At 39.4% G+C, this 16,682-nt stretch overlaps 1 protein-coding gene across 1 annotated transcript in view; it reads left to right on the top strand.

Annotated features, from left to right (window-relative positions):
- Positions 1-1,016: 1,016 nt before the first annotated feature.
- Positions 1,017-16,682, top strand: part of mrpl11 (mitochondrial ribosomal protein L11) — a 38,789-nt gene continuing 23,123 nt past the window's right edge. Inside the window, exons 1-2 of the mRNA XM_034598398.1 lie at positions 1,017-1,158; positions 14,098-14,258. Coding sequence (XP_034454289.1) covers positions 14,136-14,258 — 123 coding nt within the window. The 5' untranslated portion in view covers positions 1,017-1,158; positions 14,098-14,135. The remainder of the gene's footprint in view (positions 1,159-14,097; positions 14,259-16,682) is intronic.

Raw genomic sequence — 16,682 nt, 5'->3', positions numbered from 1 at the left:
CAATGCAGCAGACACTTAAATTAATAGAACAAAACTGTCCAATCTTATTTGATCATATTGTCAGTCTGAGGTGACGACCTGAGGTGGTGACTCACGGTATTTAACTGCACCAGACTCACCACATGTTGTTGTCATCCACTGAAGTTGATGATCATTGTCTAATCTTGACTTTGAAAACAGCAGTTGAAAGAAATAAGGTCACTGAAAGTTCATCAGAAGATGGAACTGCAGAGATTCTACTTCATTGGCTGATGAAGACATGTAAATAAACCTCCTACTGCTAAACGTGTTTCAAAGAGCAGTTGGCAGTTGAGATTTTTTAATTATTATTATTACTTTTGCCAAGCTGTTTGTTTAATGGGTTTGATTGTAAGAAAGATAATGCAAAAACTACTGGACAGATTTCCATGAAGCTCTGTCAAATAAATGTATTTTTGTACAGTGCTTGACTAAGTGTAATCAGCTCTGGATCTTAAAGGTTCAGTGTGTGAGATTTAGGTGAAAGGGATCTATTGGCAGAAATTGAATATAATTGTTTTCTTTACCTTAGAATGGAAGCTTTATATTGATATACTTTATATTTACATCGGGCACGGGTCCTCTCTATGGAGGCCGCCATGTTTTTTTTTTTTACTGTAGCCCAAACTGGACAAATGAATCACCTTTTGAGTTTTTGGGACAACTGAAGGTTATCACAGGTTCTCTATCATGTTTGGAAGGGGAAGCTGAGGGGTATTCAGCTGCAACATGCAACCTCACCACTAGATGTCACTAAATTCTTCACACTGAACCTTTAATGTCACTATACTATCAGACAATAAATATCAGTATTATATTCTATCAGACAATAAAAGGAATTATATTCTACTCTATGACACTATTAAAATGTAAATAAACCAAAAAATATGAGTGGTACATCTAAAAGGAAATCAGTAATTTAAGAAGGGTTAAGTAAAGGACCAAATCCCAGTTGCTGAAGTGTCCATGAGCAACACCTCAGCTCACTGTTTCCTGGCTGGTGTGGCAGTTGCTCCTCCAGTCCAGCAGGTGGCAGGCCAGGGATTACCAGCAGCGGACAGTGGGCAGAGCTCAGTGATCCAACATGTCTGCGCCCTGAAGGATGCCGCTGACAGCGTGAAGGTGCCGGACAACCCGCAGGTACGGAGATACGCGGCTTCTCTCGTTGTTTGTGGTTTAACTCGCTTCTCTCTCACATGTTGTCAATGTTGTGTTCACGGACTTTGCGTATCCGCTGCCTCCCGCAGATACGTGTGAGTAAATGTGTCGTGAATACAAAGTGCTGCCTCCGTGCGTCACGTCCAGTTTAAATGTGTTGGTGTTTTATTAATGAGCTGGTGGTGTCCACACACACTGCATCGTGTGTGTGACAGTTTGTCACGAGTGGATTCACGGAGGCCTCAGAGGAAATAACAACAAAACCAGAGCATCTCCGAAAACAGACTGGAGACAAAGTCAAAGCTCCACATCTTCTTAATGAGGTGTGTGTGTGTGTGTGTGTGTGTGTGTGTGTGTGTGTGTGTGTGTGTGTGTGTGTGTGTGTGTGTGTGAGAGTGAGAGAGAAAATGCTGTGGGTCTCAACTATTTTTAGTTTTTCAAGTAACAGAAGGAAGTATGAGTAAGATTCTATTTGAATAACAATATATATAAGCTGCGTGTTTCTGTTAGGTCTGGACGATATAGTCAGAAATGTCATCACAATATATTTTATTAATCTTTATGGTTAATGTCAAATCGTTATTTCTCTCAGGTTCAAGGTTATTTAAGTTTTAATCTCATTATTGACAGAAAAGGATGATCACTTGCTTCGACAGAAATATTTGATACATTTGAGGTAGAACATTCAAAAGAATATTGGTATAGATGAATGTATGAATAGATGGTGTATGCAAGTGAGAACATCAGCAAAATAATATGGTAGATAATATGATCGACTTAGAGATAAATGCTGTTTTGATTTTTTTCAACTTGTTTTCTAGTTTCTGTTCAGATTTCTCTTTTGTTTCTAACATTTCCTCAGTTTCTTGTTATTAGCAAAGACGTTTTGCATTAAAACAAAGTGACACAGTTGTTTTGGGAGATTTAAGTATTTGTGTTGTTGCCTTGAGCTTTTTAGTGTTTGAAGGCTGCAAAGTTCAGTTGTAAAAACATGTTATTTGCCAGCTATGCAATCCAAATCAGAATTTTGCTAAGATTGAAAAAAGTCTGAAGAAAGTCCTGGGGGTTGGGACTACAATTAATGGTCAGGATCAATATTTCAGTCCAATAAAAGTCATGAGACTGTTGCCTGAAGCCCAAGTAGACATATTTAGTTTGATTCATTTACAACAAAGATATTTAGTTTAATATCATTTAAAACTATTGAAACCAGCAAATATTCACATTAAGAAAACAGTGACCTGACATTTACTTATTAAAAAAATTGCTTTTTTAAATTTTAATATTTACTTACTTTCTGAAAACTCACTCTCTGATGAGTGAGTAATTGTTGTAGTATTGGTTGTTTGTTTTATATTTTGGTGTGAATATTTGTAAAATGTAAAACATGTTTACCTCGTGACCGGCAGCAGGCCTCAGGTCTGTCCGTCTTGTTCTGCATCTGCCTGTTTTATTTACTAACCTGAAGCTTAATATTCTCACAAGCACCAGAAGACTCATGTTTCCTAATTGTTCACAAATGAATCAGATTCACTTAAAATTTTTCACATCAGACATTTTAGTCATAGCTGGAAAAGCAATGCTTGAACTGATTACACTCATTATTCCTTTATTCAAGCAGTTTAATGCAGCAATGACTAGATTATTAGTTACACCAGTGTAAATATGCAACTATTACTTTCCAGATTTGTGGATTAATCCTGTTGTGCAAATGACTTGCATATTTCCCACAATTAAAAGTGAAATCTTGTTATGTCTTATCTACAAAGTTTTCAGTTTACAATGACTGATTTCTTAGGGTCAATTAATTTTAATCAACTATTCATCTCAGTTCATCCCGTGTTTGACATTTCAGGATTTCAGCTGTGAAAACTGTTTATTTTTTATTTTCGCTCTCTTTACTCAACACCCGGTCACATTCATCTCCCAGTCTGTAAAACTTTGAATCTGCTAATTTAAATTAAATCCTAATTGGGTCAGTTTGTACCTAATTGATTTTTATATCCTTGAGTAGATTTTCCTTAAACTACATAATAAAATCATCGGAGGACCTACAATAAGTCCTGTTAATATGAAACATGCTAAAGGTCACCTAAAATAATTTATACCACTGAAAATGATTCTTATTGGTTGGACGGCAACTTTCATTGACCTCATATAACCAGACCTGCAGAGCTGAAGTGTGTGGCTCTGAATTAATGAGCTTAATTAAATTGATTAAACTGTTATAAGCAGCAACAGGGACTCTCTGCTAAAGAGCCTGCCTGTTATTTGTGTAACCACCTCCAATGACCTAAGATTAGATTAAAATGCTTCTCAGTGAGAATCACAGATGTTTCATTTCAAATATGTTTGATGTTTTGACGTCCAAAGCAGTTGTAGGAGGAGGGAACAGAGGAATATTTTTAAAATGCTGCAGTGAAGCTGGCCTGTTTGGTGACTCATCATCACTTCCATATTTAACTCGTATTGAGGCCATAAAGACGTGTTGAAAAAGGTTGGAACCCCTCATTACATGGTGCATGTGTTTTTATGTAAGGTAGCATGAGGCCAGAGATTACTGGATATGTAAAACCTGATGTGATGGTTTTGTCTTTGGTAAATGAACGTAACTCAGTTTTATGACGCCACTGATGAAGAAACTATATTTTGCTGTACCTCATGTGGACGGGGGGTTAGAGTTAGGCGGGTGATGACAGTGGAGCAGGTCTGTACGGAATAGGGCCAGGTGGTAGTTTTCTTTTGTATTTGGTGAACAAAGAATATATAAATGCTGAAATGTTTGACTTTAATATTGAAATTTAGACACTTTTTGACTTTGTTCTTGAGGTACAAAAAAATTAAAGACAAATTCTGGTTTTATTTGACCTTTTTATTTTACTTCCTTCCTGACATTCCGACTTTATTCTCGAAATGCAAAATGGAAGAAAAAAACTCCTCTTCTCACTTCTGTTCTTATGCCCTAACTCTCCTCTGTAGATCTCTACCTCCTTGATCTTTTCAGCTCAGACTGTTGGAAAATCGCTGAGTCATCCCCTAACTGCACATCCTTTCCTGCTAAATAAAGATCTGATTTGCAGATTTCTCATAGCTGGAGAGATTCAGGTTTGCCCCCTGTTAATTCTGGTGCCATCTCCAAAGTTCATGCTTCCTCATCCATGCTGTTATATATTAATACTTTGCCATTATTCTGGATATGAGGTCTTGCTGCAGCAGGGGAAGGGCAGATGGCGGAGTTCAGAGTGTTTACTGTCACATTTTGGCTGCCGTCACACTTGGCTTGCTGTTTCCGAGCTGTAATTCTGAAGACTGGATTCTGTAATGTCAGAGCAAAGTGCGCCCACGTGTCTCCTCGCTGGGATGGCTGCTAAGCTTCTCCTGCTATCAACTTTGCCTGCATTGTGTTTATCTTTCTCTTCATCTCCTCCCGTTTCTTGTTTGTGCGTTGTGACCCATTATCCTCAACAACATCAAGACGTTTGATGTTAACATCTGTGAAAATATCTTTTTGCTCCCTTTTCCTAATCTAGGTCATATAAATCATGAATCCAGATGTAAAATTCAACATGTCCTGTTGTGAATCAGAAGTTGCAGCAACTATAGCCTTTGTTTCATGACACCCCCGTCAGTGGGGTTGATGTGTTTTGTGCTCTGACACTAGAAAAGATGACAGCTATCTAGCCACCACATATATAACACTGCCTGTCTGCAAAATATGTCAGAGTAGGATCTGAACTGTGCGCCGTTTTCTCCTCCCTACGTTTCTCAAGTACCTTCTCTCCTGGCGACGCCTCGTTATTGCTGTTTGTTGCTTTTTCAGATTTATTCCAAGCGTAGGCAGTTTGTAACACTTTCTGTCTTGCCATTCAAACATGATGGAGTGAGCGAAATGTAATTCAGGGTAGCCGGTAAAGAAAACGGCCACCCTGGGAGTTGATCACAGGCAAACAGAGATAATACATGCAGGGTTTTTCAACTGGGAGTCATCACTATTCAAGTACAAGGTCCTGGATTGAACCCGAGCTGCGGTGATGGGCATGTGCTGCTTCAGTAGTCAAATTTCTTTTTCGTACAACAGTAATAAAACTGCTGCTCTTATTAAGTGTCTTATTCCGGTGGTGGCTGCTTAACAACAGGGAGGCAAGTGAACTGAAATAACACATGTGGCCAATAGTACCAAACATTTCAGCCGTACATTGTGTTATTGGTGAACATCTCAATCTAAAACCAGACATTAATACTGATATAAACAGCCTCCACTCCTCTGTGAAGACTTCCTACAAGATCTTGAATGTGGCTGCAGAGATTCATTCCTATTCAGGAGTTTGGCGATGAAGCCGAGCTCACAGTTGGCACTCGAGTTCATAACAAAAGTGGTGTGGAGCTGAGGTCAAGACTGTGTGCAAACTGAAGTGTTGGGAGTACATCACAACTTAGTATATCATTGTATGCTGCTGCATTGACATTTCCCTAAACTGGAAAAAAGAATGGAGAGTGTTCTGTATGTCAAGACTGAAATAAGACCTTACAGGATGATAGGTTTTACAGCTGTAAAACATGCTGGGAAGAGATGTTTAGTTTATTAATTGATTAGTCGATTGGCAGATAAGTAGCCAAAAGCCAAACATTTAATGCTTGCAGCTTTTCAAATGTGAGGATTTGCTGCAGCTTCTTATCCTACATTATATCCATTGAAACATCTTCTGGTCTTGGAGTGGTGGTTGTCACTGGGACTCTTGTGTGCACTCTGGCCCCCGAGTACACACAAGAGCCTGAGTGACAGTAAGAGTGCAGACCCATGTCTCCCTGCCTGCGGCGAACTGCGTGATCCTCACGGGAAAACAGACACCTACAACAGAATCCGTGACGAAATGTGGCTGCTTGAAAGGACGATAAAAACTTAATGGATGTTTTGAATTCTCCCGATGCTGTCGAGGGCAAGAGGGATAGAGCGGGTGAGGCGAAGAGTGGTGCACTCGATTCTACAGTGAATCAACAGTGCAAAACACAAGGTTAGAGACCTAATGTCATTATGAAACTGTGGCTGGACAATTCAGATTATGACAGGCTGCCGCAGTCTAAGTAATTCATAGGAAACCCTTCAGCCCTATCTGTATTGCAGTAATTGTCCACCATTAAAGGCATAGTTAATAGAAAAATTATCTACTCACCACTATGCCAATGGAGGGGGTGGGTGAAGTGTTTGAGTCAACAAAACACTTTTGGAGTCTCAGGGGTAAACAAAGTTGCAGCCAAATCAAATACAATTGAAGTACTACTGTTCCAAAATACCAAAAAAAACACATTTAACAGATTCTTCTAAAGCATTTTTCCTCAGGATGTATGTTAAGTACAAACTTGGCTAAATTGTAGATGGTCAACAGAGGGATTGATTTGTGAAGATTGATACAAGACACGTTGTGATGGATTTTACTTTAAAATATGCTGAACACTGAAAACAGTCGCCCTCTAGTCTGTGATTAATATTTTTGGCCCTGTCTGTCCTCACTATAAGAATATCAGCTAAATGTAAGACGAATGAAAAGTGCTAATGCCTTCATCAGAATATATTTGTCAAGATAACTGCACTCTGAATGTTGAATGTGAAGCATTTATCGCTGCTTTGTGCTTGATTTGTAGTTTTAATCGAATGAGATCTGGTGTTAACTTCAGGCTATGTGATGTAAAATGTGTTCATTCCTTTAAAGTGTGGAAATGATCACTTATCGATTTTTCACGGGTTCACATCTAGGTTAAGCCTGGTCGCTAAAGTTCCCTTTTTTGGTCTTGTGGGATCTTCCGGACTCTTCCTGAGTTTTTCGTTTTATTTGACTGGCCTTTTGCGCTTGGCATTCGGCAATCAATAGCTCCGGGGCCAGAGTTTGATGGGATGAATACTAATGTAGTGGAACAGCATCGGCATATAACTGGCTCACTATAACTGTATATCTGACGTTATCTCTTAATCTCATCCACGGTGTCTCTGGTGTGGCTCAGTGAATGATCACAGCCCGGTACATTTGTTCTGTTTGGTCGCTGTATTAGACTCATCGATTACAGTTAATCTGCAGCTCCTAATTCATAACACGGTGGCGTCTAAACAAATACTTGATCGCAGAGTTTCCTGCTGCAAGCGAAGGTCCTTCCTGTGCCTTCCTGTTTATTGTGCTGTTAACAGATATTTGGGTTATGTGTTCAAGGACACCAGTGATTTATTGTGGCTCTAATGGCATTCAAACCTTTTTCTGCAAAGATGAGCAGAAAAATGAAATTGGTAGTATAGTTTTACTATGCCTGTTCTCTTTTTCTATTGTATCCAGGGACTTTAGCTTGTCTCCAAGGTCTTTTCCTCATGTTCATCTGAAATTGTTTGGTGGCAGCATCTTGTTGTGGTCAAGGAGATCTTAGAAGTGATGTTCATGTGAGTGAATTGTGCCACCACCGTATCTTATTGTATTAAATGTAAAGGTGAATGCTACCACTAGATGGACTGCCAAACTAAGAGTTGAACGAAACCAGTTGTCACAGCTGGTTTAAGTGTCAGTGGAAGATAAGAGGGAATGCTCTCCTCTTCCTTGTAATTTCAAAGAATACTAATCATGGTTTCTGTTTGGAAATGGATTGTGACAGGTTTTATCTGTTTGAAGAGATGGAAACTCAGCGGGTTTCTCTGTTAAGACTGAGTGATGAGACTGGAATAAGAATATGTCAGTTCTTATCACATTATCACATAATTAAACCCCCAGGACAGAAATGTGTATCAAGTGATGGATCACACATTTCAAACCTAACCCCGGATAGAAGCTTGCTCGAGTAAATTTATACTAACTAAAACCCTCCAAATGAGTGCTGGGAATTATCAACTGAGCTGTAAATACTATTTTTATCACACAAAACAGAAGATTAGGCCAGTAAGATAAAGGAATGCTTCATGTGTGCACAGACAGGGATGGGTAACATGTATATAATCCTGTCAAAGACATTCAAGCAGGGAACCTTGCTTGAATGTTGTTCCCACTCTCTCCCCTCATTTCCTGACTCTTTAAAAATCCTGTCCCATATATTTGATTTGATTTACAACATTTCCTAAAAAGTGGCCTAATAAAGGGATAACTACCACGGTAATAAATGGTCTTGAATGTTTGACAAATTTATATCGTCTCTGCAGAATCTAAGTCTTTTAAAATGACTGGCAATGAGTCTGCAGCCATGATAACGACTCTGTAATACTGTACTTACGATAGGCACAACAGTGTTAAATATTCACATCAGCATGTAAACCATATTCGCCATGTTAACACGCTGATGTTCAGCAGATATAATAATACTAACACTAAACACAAATAAAGGTGAGGCAGACGAGAATGTTATAAATTTTGCATATTTGATCAGAAACCAAAATATTAGAAGTGTTAAATTATCAGATTTTCAATTAATTATGACAAAACATTCAGTAGTTGTAAGACAAATGTCAACCTCATGGTGGCGCTGGATTACATAACAAACACGTAAGCAAAATCCGTCCCCTTGCAAAGTTTGATTCATTAATCATCAATTTAGTTTCTCAACAAATTTTTTTGCGCCTAGCTGCTGTTTGCCAAACCAGACGGGCGTGCCAACACTGCACCAAGTTGGCAAGCTCCTTAACACACAGTGACACATGAAAGGACAGTGCTGTAGATGCTGAAAGCAGACAAACACAGCTCAACCTTCAGGCTGTGTGTGTCTGCAGCAAATGTTATCTGTGATGAAGATCAACAAATCTTCTCACAGATCTGCCTCACATCTCGCCTTCATTCTGAAAGTGGCCACAGCTCTGGACTTAAAGCCAAGAACTGATGAACTTGCATCAAAGGAAAGATGTCAGGTGTCTGCCAACTTGAATGAGTCTTGTTTACGTCTGTTGGCTGCATGTGAGATTAGTTGCAATGTTTCGGATGTTTGTGCAGTCGATTGCCTATCAAAGTGTTGTGCTGTTTCTAAATTAAATGATCAAAGATCTTTTGCTTTGATCCTCTTGACTAGTTTTGTGTTCAGGCATGTGAAACGAGCTATGTGAGACTTGTTGACAAAACAAAATTAAATATTTATCATCTATTTCATCAGAATGCATTTTGTTTTATTAAATTACCCATGGTTGTCCTATCCGAGCCCGTGGCAGGTTGTGGTGAGTTTGGCTGTGTGGTTTCTTTTGACCTGTTAAGGGCTTTATGTGGATCACCATCATCATCAAGAAATGCATTAATATCATCAAAGATATATAAATTGAATAAAAGCATATCAATAAACGTCTGGAATGAAAATAAATGTCTGGAATAAATGTCTGGCCATTGACATGATTCTCTTTTCCCAGAGTTTGGCTCTTAGTGAAATTGAGATTGAAACCCCCGATGAAAAGTCAGTGGATCACAGTCATTAGGATTCACTGTCTGGGAACAAGGTTTTTGTGCCAGCCCATCAGATGGATGTATGGATGTGAAGAACAAGTGTGACCTGCACATGGCTCTAGATGAAAAGTCACGGACTCGCCAATGTCATTAGTATTCATCCTGTGGGTGTAATGACTATTCTCTCTGTTCCAAGTCTTACAAATTACAATTCATCCAACAGTTGAGGCATTTCCATCAAACCACAGTGTCAGCATCTGGAGAAGTAGAATGAGGGGTGGAAGAGATTGTCACTGTCATTTGGATTCATTATCTGGGCATCATTAATATCTAAGCCTGGAACCAAATGGCGATCAATATTGTGGTCACTACAACCACGCTGCCAGCTTAGTTTTCAAAATTAAATATGATTTATACATTAGTTACAACTAATTTAATGTCCAAGTTTCCGCCAAAATTTTGACTTTGGTGGTTTGGGTTTTATAAGGTGCTAAAGTGACTTTCTTTTCCAGTTCCTGACATGTATAACTAGAAGGGCAGTCAGAGAGTGTACACCTCCACCAAGGCCCAGCAGTCCCCTTGTCCATGAATCATTCTATGAGAAATTTATTAAAAAGTTTTGTAAAATGCCTGAACTCACAATGTTAAAGCCAGTAAAAAAGAATACAAAAAAAAACCTCAATCCTTACCCTGATCTGAATCCACACAAAAATTGAATGGGTTCGCCTAAGACCATACAACCTTCCACCACCAGATCCCATCCCTATACCAGGTTTGGTGGAAATTGGTTTGGTAGTTCTTGTGTAATCCTGCTTAAAATTCAACCAATAAATAACCCAGAAAAACGCTGGTGAAAACATAACCTCCTCTGCAGAGGTAGAAACAAGTATTTGTGTCAGAATTAAAGCACAAGTCAGCAATACTAGCTGTAGTCTGGGGGGCTTGAGTTTCCCAACCCTGCAAAGGCGGTTAGGATGAAAAGAGGGAACATGGTAGCTGAAGAGAAACAAACCAACCACAGACAGCTGCTCTAAAATAGACCTGCATTCACACTCAAATACACCTTTTGTCTGAGTGTTTCCTTCACACGATTATCATGTTTGATTCTTCATTTCATGCGACAACACAGAATCTTTTTTTATTAGAAAATATTGGACTTCATTTTCCGCCTATTCATTTTTAATTTAGCGGAGCTATGAAGGTTATTTAATCAGACTTTGATTCTCTGTTGTTGCAGCTGCAAAGCACTGAGAGGTAGATTATTATTCAGCTTTTTTTTTCATCACGCTGTATTAAAAACAAGATATGAAAGAAATAAAGAGAGGAAGACCTGTTTTAGGCTGGGACAATGTTCTGGGACAATGTTCTGGGACTTAAAAATCTAAGTGATATTTTTAAAAACCTCATTTTATAGGACATCCGTAGTAACCTTGACTTTTAAGTAAATAACGGATTTAGAATCTCCGCTCATGTTGGCTACTGCTTGGCTGCTTAATGAAGACTAAAGAGAGCCTATTAGCCTAAACAACAAACAGCAGTGGGCTTCACCAGTGCAATTAAGCCAGTTTTTTAACAGCAAACTGATTAATTTCTTTAATCAAAGTCAGCTTTATCCTTGAAGTGCAGTCAGTATTAATTATGTTGAAACCCACCATCGAAGCTGCTGCTGTTACTGTTGTATGAAAACCCCTCAGAAATGTTCAGACACACTCTAATGATGATGATAGAAATGTAATGAGATTTTACACAAGGAGTCTAATTTCATATTATCTTCTCACAACAGTTTATGCAGACCTGCACATTACCCTGACAGGTGGGATTTTTTTCCTCCAGCTTTTCTCCCGTGTGCTCAGTTTTATTGACATGTTTACCTCAGTCAAAGGTGTTGTGTTTCCGTCCCTGGTAGTTTGTTTGACAGGCAGCACAAACGCTTGAAAACTTCCAGATTTCTTAGGCAGGCCAAGAAACTTTATCTTGTGGGTGTTGGTGTTAAAAGACGATTTATTAACCAAAACAGCAGGAGCTGATAACCAGAAACCTGGTGCCAAACCCTAAGGGAATAATTGTAAATACATTTAAGTTGAAGTGTGGGGGGAAGGAACGACAGTGTTTGCTGCAACAGCAATTTGCAAGACATTTGCGCTGTTTTTTCTCTCTATTGTTGCTCACTTGACGTTTCTTTATTAGGCAGTAATTTAAATGCTGGCTTTGTTACGTGTCATTTATCCAGCATGTTTTAACAAAGTGCTCTTACACTTAAACTCTGCATGGCCCTGACAAATTGCTCTTTCTGTGTACTCCTTGTTATCAACGACGCTGTTGCCGGTAATTGCCGAAGAAATGTAATATTCCGCCTAAAGAGCCGCTGAAAATTGTCTCTGTTCCTTCCAAATTACTGCAGCTTTGATTTGATTATTCACAGCAAAACATTAACCCAGCTCTGATTGTACAGGTCTGCACCATGTTTACACCCCTGCACAGTTGATGCTGCTTCATTCCTTGAATCTAATGTAAATTCAGCCGTGTGAAACGTACTGTCAGTGCAGTTGTGATGCCTTATGTAGGTCAATTCTTCTTCAGCGCTCACTGCATGGCCTTGTGATGAGTGATTTCATTTTGTGAGCGAACTGCGGTTTTATTATTCATACTCCGACTGAGATTGTAGTTGCGGTGCATTAAAGCATGACGTTGTCATTTCCCCTCTCTCAGAACGGTTATTCCCTTTGCCCCAAATTGGAATTAAACCCAACATTTGATGCTGGACCTAATTGTTTTTTTTTTTCTCACTTTCACAAAACTCCAGTTAAACCTCGTCTCTCTCTCTGGATGTACAGTGCAGTGTGTTGTTTGTTTATGAATATTTGTTTTGCACTTCCTCCCTCACACAGATTATTGTACTTCTATCTTAGTGAGGACACTCATTGACATAATGCATTCCTTAGCGCCTCAACCTTAACCATCACAACTAAATACCTAACCCTATCCTAAACCTAACTCTAACCTTAACCCTGAAAGCAAGTCTTAAACTTTTAACAGCTCTTTTAAAAAGATGATCTCGCTCCTCCAGAATGTCTGAACTCTTTCCGAAGCTTTGGAATCTGAGATCTTAAAAAGTTTTGCATTTGTTGCATGTTAGAATTGTCATCAACACGTCCACTTGCTCGCGGAGAATTCTCCGAATGATCTCCTGCTGTGCTGCCGAGCCTCTCACATACAGCCCCTTTGGACCATTTCAGGAGATCATCAGGAGATCAGTGCATGTCTGAAAGCAGCTTCTGCAGTCTTCCCATTCAGTCTTCCTGAGTATCTCTGTCATTGTTTGAGAACAGAAGTGGACTCTCTCACTTCAGATTTAATTCATATACTGGTCTGCATTTTCTCACTGGCACTAGTGCAACACAAGTTTTCTACAATGAAATAGCAGAACACATTAGGTGAGTGGTAGTAGATTGTATGTGAGTCGCATTGTAAATACAGATCTTGAGGGAATTCAATCTAAATGGATTCTATTTAGGACTCTTCTTGTGGTATGCAAATCACCGTAAAGCCCCTACAAATATTCCCTCACGGTGGCTGCACTTTAACGGATGCTGGATAATCAGCAGCCCAGATATAATAACAACTTTTCTTTGGAGCAGTTTTCCTCCCTTTGTTGCTCCAAAGCAGCGTGAGGTCCCATATATCTTTTCTGTACTGTCTCTTCTGTTGATCTAATTGGATACCCTCTGTTGCCTACAATGAATCATTGCTGGACGTCTTCTCTCCCCTCAAGTACTTATTTTTATTGAATGCAGGGTTCCCCTGAATCACAAGGCTCAACCTTAAAACTTGTATTTGTCCCTTGGCTCCAGTCATTGATCTTTTTTCTTCTCCCCTTTTTTTTCCTTTGGAGCTGTGTCAGTATCAGTTTTATTCCAGCAGAGGATTACAGGCCTGCTTTTATGTGTTCTGCCTCCCTAGAGAAAGGCCAGGAGTTCAGGCCATTCCCTGCACTCCACTAATTGACTCCTGATTTGGCGAATGCATTTTAAGGTGGAATGAAAAAGCCAACCCCTGTTTGCGTTGGTACATGGCGATGACACCTCCTCTGTGTATTAGTATTGGTACTTATCCTTCCTCCGCCCTTGACTCTTAACCTCTACTGGTGGAGAGGAATCTCTGCTGCAGCACAGGGAGTTTAGCCGCGACGCATCAGAAACAGAGGTGAGGCGATGGAGGCGTTTTGGCATGCACTCCATGATTTTTCAGTGAGAAGTTTAAATCCTACCAGTTCGTGGTTCTTCAACATGGCTAACATCTCACTCAGCGGCTGATCCACAATACAAACACCTCCAGGATAGTGGCTCTCACTAAGCAAATCGAAGGGAAAGATTTTTTTTTTAATTACCTGCCCGCTGCAGAATGGAAAGGCACGGGTTTTTGCTTGTGGGTATCAGTATTGACTCGAGTGTATGATGTTTTAATGAGCCCAGTGTGTAAATGATTTGTTGTGTACGTTCGCAATGCTAATTTGTTTTTTCTTCTGCGTTTTCAGTGAATGGATTCTCAGTTGACTCGGAGGCAGATTTAAAGATGTCAAAGATCTCCAAGGCAGCCAAGGCTGTGAAGAGATTGGACACAGGCGGTATAATCCGAGCTATTGTGAGGTCAGGACAAGCATCCCCTGGACCCCCCCTCGGCCCCATTCTGGGACAGGTAAAATTACTTACGATTTCACTTCATGTTCTATTTGCTCACGCCGAGTAATCTGCAGTATTACCTTAATTGCAGGAGCAGGGCTTCATTTCATCAACTGACCTTCTGCGTACCCTCTCTCATTAACTGTGAGACAACCTGATCCTTCCCCATTTTCACTTTGCCAATCACACATTTGCTCAGTCACCTCATCGCACATTCGCAACCACCACTTCCATCTCCCCTCATAGCCCTCTTTATATTCCCATTCTTATTCTAGTCGCACAGCTCCATTGTGCAGGTGGGTGCCACACTCGGCCTCAGTCTGCAACTATTTTCTCACAGTTTCCAGAGACACCTCCATCGGCAGCAGCTGTCCATACACATTAGCCTCACTCTTTACAAGCCAGCTGATGAAATGGGATTGAACATGTGAAGGTCTTGTCTTAAATTCCTGTATCAGTGTCTCCGCTTCAATTGTTCCGGAGAGACAGCTGAGGTTGTTCTGTGTTTTATTGCTCAGGGATGCACCACCACCTGTGCCAATTCTAACTAGAGTAATTTATGTATTGGCTTGTACAATAATAAAATATGTCAGCAGTCACAATGTAGCAGTGAACAAAAACCGTTTGGATTTAGGGGATGAAAATAACCAATTATCTTTTGCAGTAAACACATATTCTTTTTGTGTTTTAAAACTTAAATACCTGTAGAACTCACAAACCTAATTTTGTTTCTGATCTCAGAAACATATTCCCTTAAAAATGTTCCTGTAAATTTATATTTTATGTCACACCATAAAGTCACAATCTGCTCTGCTCTAATGGTCATTCAGTTATTAAAATGTGATTGTCCTTTACAAGATTGAATGAACAACGCCTGTGACTCACTCTGTACATACAAATGATCCAGTTAGCCTCTTTAATGGACAGTGCTCATCAGCCTTGGATGCTGTTGCACACTTGGAAACCAGATCAATTCTCACAGTTAATCCATCTTTGTGACTTAATGACGACACTCAGAGGAGAATGGAAAAGTGAATTCAGCTGGCAGGAAAGGAGACACACGCTATTCATTAAATCAGGAAATGGAAAGTGTGTAGGTGTCAGAAAGGAGTTAACTTGTGTGAAAATATCTCATTTCTCTTGTCTGACAGCAACGGCCCCATTACTTAATGTTTCTGTTCAAAATTACATTCTCTGCTCTCACCAGCTGCACCGTAAAATAAAATAATTTCATTTACCCGATCACCCTGGCAGACTGTGATTTAGTGCTCAAAATTAATATTAGTTTTAAGTCATTTGAAATAAATAGCTCATATTTCTTTGCATTTCTAATACCTAATATATTCACATATTGGGTCGACAATCAACAAATATTTTATATTCAAGTTATTTTCCGAACATTTTTTCAATTAATCTTTTGATCTGGAAACTGTCAGGAGATTAATAAAGAAACATTCAAATAGTTTGTTTTGTCTGACACACCAAAAAATGGCAAAATCATTTGAATGATATACATGAAAAAAAATAGAAAGGTTTGACAAATGAGAAACTGTAAGTTTCCCTCCCTTGGCATTGTTGCTCAAACAATCACGAAGCATTAATCAATTACCATTTAATATTTGTCAATTGGCTGTTTGATTGTTTGAGTGATCTTTACATCTTCTTCTCTGATATTGTCAATAACTCTCCCTCTGTCCCTTTTTTCTTTTTGTCCAATAGTTTCCTCCCACATAGTTTTAATAATGAAGTAACTCAACCTCTCAGTCATACAACTTGGCTCTAGACTCTGTTGTTTTCTCTGTCTACACGCTGCATTAGTTTTCTATGCAGATGACACTCACAGTTTTTTACATCACAGAAGTAAAACGGTTGGGAACCTGCCTCAAAGCTGCACTAATCAATAGTTTGATTATTAACAGATCAGAGAAAGTGTAATGTGGAGGGGATCGCTCTTTGTGAGGAAACCATGAAGATTTATCATCAGACTCTGTTGCACGTAGTGTTGCTTGAGTACTGTCAACTGTACTGCCGTGTGTGTGTGGTTTTTTAAATGGTATTTAAAACCCTGTGTAAATGCATGGGGAATGTAATTTATTTATAGGGCGCATTTTTCTTTTTTGCCGTCCATTTATCACACATGTTTATGTCATGCCGACGAGGATATATATTCTGTTCTGCTGGATTTGTAAATATGGAGCTGTTTGCTAACAAGTTTACTTCATCAACTGGTGATGATGTGTGGGGCTGAAATTGTTTTTCTCCAGAGTCTTTCAGGAGTCAGATGCGTCAGATTGATCTGTGACAGCGACTTCACTTCTGAGGGGAAAATACACCCAGACATTTTCTATCCAATAATAAAGAGCAGGATTTAATCTCAGCCTATTGCAGCATTTTTTATTTCTGCTCAGAAATACAGCCGGCAGGATTGTAACTGCTGCCA

Source organism: Hippoglossus hippoglossus, chromosome 10, assembly GCF_009819705.1.
Source record: "Hippoglossus hippoglossus isolate fHipHip1 chromosome 10, fHipHip1.pri, whole genome shotgun sequence".
In the NCBI taxonomy this organism is placed as follows: domain Eukaryota; kingdom Metazoa; phylum Chordata; class Actinopteri; order Pleuronectiformes; family Pleuronectidae; genus Hippoglossus; species Hippoglossus hippoglossus.
This window is presented reverse-complemented; position numbering and strand designations above follow the sequence as displayed.